Here is a 7,237-nt window from a genome sequence, read left to right as displayed (position 1 = left end):
TTATAAAAACTATCTGAATCCACCACAAATGTTTATAGATAGTGACAGATGGATACGGTAGTTGATGGCAATGACTCTGCTTTCAAATGTGTACCCTTAATTAATCAAATATAAAATACTTCAAGAACGATATACTCAGATCTATTTCAAGAAGCATCAGACTGGAAAATAAAATTTACCTACTCATATGATTCTTCACTTATCATTGAGAATATATTATTTGCTTTAAAAGACCCTGTGTCTTCTTTTTGACATTGAGGCAGACAGTGACTGTAACTTTTGCACAGTATCCAAAGACGTTATCCAAATACAGACCAAAATCACAGATTTTCAGAAATATACAAACACTATGAGTGGAATGTTTATCACACCCTGTAAAGACATATCTACCCTTGAACGCGAATGCACGAGTGAGTGTCGGGTTCTATCCTAAAGTGTAGCAGTCATGGTGCCTAGGCACGGTCTTCAATTACGAAGTCTGAGCCTGTTCTGCTGGGAGTGGTAATAATCTCAATAAAAGGTACACATGATCAAGGAGCACTAAAATTATTAATCTGTAAAATGGCAGGCAATGGAAGATCAAGGTCAGGTACAGCCCAGAGGAAGAAGTGACACATAACAAACCACGCACATAGACACATGCTGGAATGGATGACATCAGGATGAATATTCCACTCATCAATCGGTAATTGAGGTATTCAGGACAGATTAAAGTTAGCACTACATAATACTACAGAAGGCACAAATCCTCAGAAACAAGAAAAACATCTGCTGAACAGGCAGGTCTTCCTGAGGGAAGTCATTACAACAATACTGCACATAACACAAACAGTCCACTGTGCCAGTGGTAATCTCATGTATCACTTATGGTCATCTTGAGGCAGGAGCATCCAACAGCGGAGGCTGCATCCAGTGACAAATGTCCCTGCATCCATCAACATCTTGTATGAGGCACATTCACTTTATCACATTTCATGGTCACAGCCAAGGTCAGTAAGGCATAAAATGTCTTTCCGTTAAGAAAGTAAAAAAGTATCTGTCATCACATTTCTTTAACAATAATCTCTGGAAATGAACATTTCCATTCTCAAAGCCCACATATTTCTGTAGAGATTTAATCATGCATAGGCATGTGTAATGTTTTGACAAGCCTGGTTGATTACTTTCTGCAGTGATGCACACTTCCGCTCTACGTGTAGACACCGCTTTTCTGCTTGTCGATGCCGCTCTTCGGTGACCTTCACCTTGCTGACAAGCTGAAGGTTCTCCATGTGCAGATCATTGACCATCATGTTCCTCTCAGACAGAGACTCATACTGAAATGATACAAATACATACATTAGGTGACCAATATCAAAGACAAGGGGATTTCCTAGTGAGTGAGTAACTGAGTTCACTGCCTTGGGAAATATTCAAGTACTGTCATGGTGCGGGAAACAAGAAATTGACCTTACATTTTCCTTTCCTTTTTTCATGATTCCATTTAGTTCTTTGCTACCCCATCACTGAATGATTACATTTAGCTCTTAGCTACCCCATCATACTGTTTCAAAGGTAAGCGGGCGTGCAGAAAATATACCACCAATCACCATGATCTAGAGTAATACCTGAAATGAAGGCAGTCAGAGTCAGTGTAATATCTGTTTTGTCAGGTATAACTGCCCCAGAGGGTGACAACAAGACAGACTTACAGTGGTCATGAGTTTCTCGGCCTGTTCCTTGAAGAGGTTGTGATAGTACTCCACCTTGGTGTGGAGGTCCTTCTTGTCAGCCTCAAGCTGCTTCACACGTTTCTTATGGCCCTCCTTCAGGTCTGTGCAGTCAAACAGTCAGTGTTAGCTTCAGCCCAATCATAAACATCAACCAGGGATGATGTAAACAAGTCCCTCTTTTATGAATCATCCATACTGCTCAGGCATTCAGTTGTTACTTGCTCATCAAATATTAATAGTAACTGCCCTCTTAAACAAACCTAGACAACAGTGACATACTGTGTCCCAAATCCCCAAATATTCTAAAAATCCTTTCTGATAATTCCATCATTGAAACAATCAACACATACCCAAACCTTAATGATGTAAATCTGTCTGAAGTTCACTTGTGTCTGACATATAACTTACTTCCATAAAAGTCAACTATTTTTAGAGCAGATTCAGCTGCTGTTTCAGTTCAGGTCCAGCTTCTCCTGTATAGTTGCCTGAAGTTTGTTCATGTGCTGGGTATACATTTACCTTCTATTAGGTCCAGCTTCTCCTATACAGTTGCCTGAAGTTTGTTCATGTGCTGGGTATACATTTACCTTCTATTAGGTCCAGCTTCTCCTGTATAGTTGCCTGAAGTTTGTTCATGTGCTGGGTATACATTTACCTTCTATTAGGTTCAGCTTCTCCTGTATAGCAGCCTAAAGTTTATTCCTGTATCTGGTAGACATTTACCTTCTATTAGGTCCAGCTTCTCCTGTATAGTTGCCTAAAGTTTGTTCATGTCTCTGGTAGACAGTTACCTTCTATTAGGTCCATCTTCTCCTGTATAGCAGCCTAAAGTTTATTCCTGTATCGGGTAGACATTTACCTTCTATTAGGTCCAGCTTCTCCTGTGTAGCAACCTGAAGTTCGTTCATGTATCTGGTAGACAGTTACCTTCTATTAGGTCCAGCTTCTCCTGTATAGCAGCCTGAAGTTCATTCATATGTCTCTGCTGCTCCATGAGCCCAAGCTGAAGATTGGTGAACTGTTCCAGATCCACCATGTTCTTTGTGCGGTCTTTCCATCGACTGATCTCCTGTAGATGTCGAGACTGCGCTACACTCAGGGCGGTGCTTGCTTCCAGTAGCTACAAAAGTAATTCAACATTCCAGACACCAATCAGACTCCTCATCACCACCTACAGGGAGCTTCTAAAGATATCCAAACATAAAACAAGGCACAACCACCTTGACAGATCAAGCAAACAACATAATACATACTACCGCATACAGAAAAAACTAAAAAAACACATCTATGCCACATTCATATGCATTTTGCCTGCCATTATAACAAGGGTTACGAAATGAAAAGCTATCATTGCACTGATTGCCTACACTTGATAAATGTGCAATGCAAGATACAGGAAGTTCCAAATTCGTTCACTTTGATTTAGAGTTGTCAGCCTGTTACATCTTAAACTTAATCTGGGTTTCAAGTTTCTTGTCAGTTATTAAAAGCGACTGAAACTACATCAGCTTGTTTTTATTTCATATACACCATATGTTACGAGAAATGACTTCAAATGAGACAATTCATGATGAAAACACCTATTGGTGTATTGCAATTGTATTGCAATAATCGGTCACAAAAAACTATCAGTATCACAAGTGTATGTTGTAATAGACTACTGCTTTTGCTTCAGCTGTCACCTCCAGTGAAAATTTATATTGTGAGTGGCATAATGAGTGTCATTGATTCCCTTAATTTCTGACTTACAGTAGCACGTATTAATAAAGTAGGATGCAAATAGTTGCGAATGGGACTGGAGAATAAGGTCAAGACCTTTGTACATGGTCCAAGATAACAAAGTTCCACTGTACATCAAATGGTGTTACAATTAACAATCAGGATGCCCTCACATATAACCTTCATAAATCTGAAGCTGATTTGTTTTGTACTCATATCACATCTTTACCTTGTCAGACACCTTCTGTAACTTTTTCTCAAGCAGCTTTTTCTCCTCGTGAAGCTCCTTCAAAACACAGAAGACAATATGTTCACAAATATTCATCAGTAAGAATCATTTCCTTGAACCACCAGGACAGTCAGTGAATGAATGCTGCTTAATGCCCCTGTCAGTAGTTACAGTAGTCTAACATTAATCTTTTCTGATTAGGACAAACAAGCGATTGAAAGAATCAGAGGTGCTATCAACAATATTGGCAATTGCCCTGTGGCAGGGTCAGATGGGCGATCAACAATACTGGCAATTGCCTTGTGGCAGGGTCAGATGGGCTATCAACAATACTGGCAATTGCCTTGTGACAGGGTCAGATGAGCTATCGACAATACTGGCAATTGCCTTGTGGCAGGGTCAGATGAGCTATCACCAATACTGGCAATTGCCTTGTGACAGGGTCAGATGAGCTATCACCAATATTGGCAATTGCCCTGTGCCAGGGTCAGATGAGCTATCAACAATACTGGCAATTGCCTTGTGACAGGGTCAGATGAGCTATCACCAATATTGGCAATTGCCCTGTGCCAGGGTCAGATGAGCTATCAACAATACTGGCAATTGCCTTGGGGCAGGGTCAGATGAGCTATCAACAATATTGGCAATTGCCTTGTGCCAGGGTCAGGTGAGCTATCAACAATACTGGCAATTGCCTTGTGGCAGGGTCAGATGGGCTATCACCAATACTGGCAATTGCCTTGTGGCAGGGTCAGATGAGCTATCAACAATACTGGCAATTGCCTTGTGACAGGGTCAGATGAGCTATCGACAATACTGGCAATTGCCTTGTGGCAGGGTCAGATGAGCTATCACCAATACTGGCAATTGCCTTGTGACAGGGTCAGATGAGCTATCACCAATATTGGCAATTGCCCTGTGCCAGGGTCAGATGAGCTATCAACAATACTGGCAATTGCCTTGTGACAGGGTCAGATGAGCTATCACCAATATTGGCAATTGCCCTGTGCCAGGGTCAGATGAGCTATCAACAATACTGGCAATTGCCTTGGGGCAGGGTCAGATGAGCTATCAACAATATTGGCAATTGCCTTGTGCCAGGGTCAGGTGAGCTATCAACAATACTGGCAATTGCCTTGTGGCAGGGTCAGATGGGCTATCACCAATACTGGCAATTGCCTTGTGGCAGGGTCAGATGAGCTATCAACAATACTGGCAATTGCCTTGTGGCAGGGTCAGATGAGCTATCAACAGTATTGGCCATCACCTTGTGGCAGGTTTCAGACAGACTGTCAACAATACTGGCCATCACCTTGTGGCAGGGTCAGGGGGGCTATCAACAATATTGGCCACTGACTCTGGGCAAGGAGAGATGTAACAATGAAAACCTCAGATCTACTGAGGATGAAGTAAAAGACTAGGCTGTATTGCACCCATTACAGTGATTTGCTATTTCTTCTGGGCAATATCTACAGATACATGTGGTATGTCCTGATGCCTGCACTAAACATTTGTAACTACTTCTAATGAAGTGTTCTATGATATACATAGACAACCATCAAACGTCCACGACCAGCTCATGCGGTACCTTGTCCTCTCTGTGTTTGGAAGGTCTTGATTCCTGGATGTGATCCTTCAGTGAGTTCACCTTTTCCTGGAGCTCAGACTTTTCACGTTTCATATTGCTCAAATCAACCTGCAGCAAAGGGGAAGTCTTATCATGTACTGTAATAGCTCAATAGTTCTACTTTCAAGTCAGGTTTATCTTTGAAAATAAAATGTTTAAGGTGGAGGTCTCATTCTGACACACTTGTCTCCATCTGCACAAGAGTGAGTTGGGTTTATGTCGCTTTTAGCAATATTCCAGCAATAGCATGCAGGGGACACCAGATATTGGTGGCACCCATTGCACCCATGTTGGGAATCAAACCCAGGTCTTTGACATGACAATATAACACTTTAACCACAAGGCGACCCCACCACACATTATCCACAAGAATACTTCAGTGGAGAAAACTATGTGATTCTTACACCATAACAGGTGACAGGATGTGCATTTAACACTTAAAAAAAGTATGTGCAATACTCCAATTCCAGACACTTGATCTTCCAGAGCAATGCCAGGGATTTTCCTATAAGAAAAACTATAAAGAAGACGTTATATTCATCTTTCTAATATTAAAGGTTCACATGGAAATTTTGTCCATCAGGCTCGGATAAGACACCACACACTGAAGCTCACCTTCAACTTTTCAGTCTCTGTGCAAGCAGCATGAGAGTACTTGAGTTTCTCCTTCAGCTCCGTGACCTTGGATTGAAGCTGGTCCCGTTCTTTCAGCAGTTGGGTCTGGGTGCTCTATATGCAACAGGCAGAACATGGGGATAACAGAAGTGGAAGCACAGACTTGGACACAGTACTGTTACTATGTGTCCCAGTTGACTCAGGTGTGAATGGGTACCTCAAAGACACATTAACTCAATGACCCTAGTGGCTGCACAAGTTGTATGATCCTCAGGGAGTTGAGATTTAAAATATGTGCCGTTGAGATTGACATCCAATGATCGTGGGAAAAACAAAGCACTCTGGGCATCCATGATGAAGCAATGGACAATAGCACTATATAAATAACCATATAATAAAATAAACATCATAAAGGAGAGGTCTTTGGTGTCTGGATACTGAGTACACTACAAAGAATGTGGCATAAAAAACTGGAGAGAAATGGGTGCAACTGCAACCAGCACTAAAACAACATAAGGACAACAGATATTTAAATACCAGTCAGTTGATAAAACCAGTGATTGATAGTGTGATCAATATCTTGTGATCAGTTCTATTGCATACTCACAACGATCAAGACTTCACTTTGTACCAGATATTTACCCTCAAAGATGGGTAACCAGAATTTCGACAAAACTCTATCTCAGTGAAATTAGTATAGGTCATTTACTCAGTTTTCATCATGTTTTCTTAAAGATAGTTTACTTTTCTGCATTCTGAAACCTGTACACTTGCTCACAGGACAACTTTTTTGTGAGTGAGTTCAGTTTCATGCCACATCCAATAATATTTGATCAATATGGCAGCAACCAGGTCTGGACAAGACAATCCACTGATCCACAGGCTGAGCTCAATCTGCGTAGATGGGAGCCATTGACATGCCAACCAAGTCGGCTAGTCTGACCACCCAATCCCATTAGTAACCTCTTACAACAGTCGCTTTTTGTGGCAAGCATGGGTTGAATGAATGAATTTCCCCCAAACAAGGAAGGATAATCAGCACATGTCAAAAGGACATAAAAAGTTGTTCTCTCTGCTGGGAGGTTTCATGAAAACCAAAGGAATAACACACTCTGCAAGGCTACATAGAATCTCTGGTTATTTTAGAATATTTCCATAAAAAAATCTCTTAACGGAGGACACCAGAAGTGAACTTCTAAATCCAGATCTTTATCATGCTCATGCTTAAACCATTAGGGTAGCCCACCATCCCATGTGAACACCAAAAGGTTTATTAAACCTTTAATCTAATCAAGTACTCTGAAAATTAGAAATCACCACTTCTTGTAACACAAT

At 41.2% G+C, this 7,237-nt stretch overlaps 1 protein-coding gene across 2 annotated transcripts in view; it reads right to left on the bottom strand.

Annotated features, from left to right (window-relative positions):
- Positions 1-1,042: 1,042 nt before the first annotated feature.
- The window catches only part of LOC137294747 (ninein-like protein), an 85,464-nt gene continuing 79,269 nt past the window's right edge, over positions 1,043-7,237 (bottom strand). For both annotated transcript variants that reach the window (XM_067825846.1, XM_067825844.1), the window contains 6 exons: positions 5,903-6,016; positions 5,249-5,356; positions 3,661-3,717; positions 2,640-2,832; positions 1,692-1,813; positions 1,043-1,316 (listed from right to left, as the gene is read on the bottom strand). In XM_067825846.1, the coding sequence (XP_067681947.1) occupies positions 1,119-1,316; positions 1,692-1,813; positions 2,640-2,832; positions 3,661-3,717; positions 5,249-5,356; positions 5,903-6,016 (792 nt within the window). In that variant the 3' untranslated portion in view covers positions 1,043-1,118. The remainder of the gene's footprint in view (positions 1,317-1,691; positions 1,814-2,639; positions 2,833-3,660; positions 3,718-5,248; positions 5,357-5,902; positions 6,017-7,237) is intronic.

The sequence above is a fragment of the Haliotis asinina genome, chromosome 8, assembly GCF_037392515.1.
Source record: "Haliotis asinina isolate JCU_RB_2024 chromosome 8, JCU_Hal_asi_v2, whole genome shotgun sequence".
Classification (NCBI taxonomy): Eukaryota; Metazoa; Mollusca; class Gastropoda; order Lepetellida; family Haliotidae; genus Haliotis; species Haliotis asinina.
The sequence above is the reverse complement of the archived record's forward strand: the minus strand, read 5'-3'. Positions and strand labels throughout refer to the sequence as shown.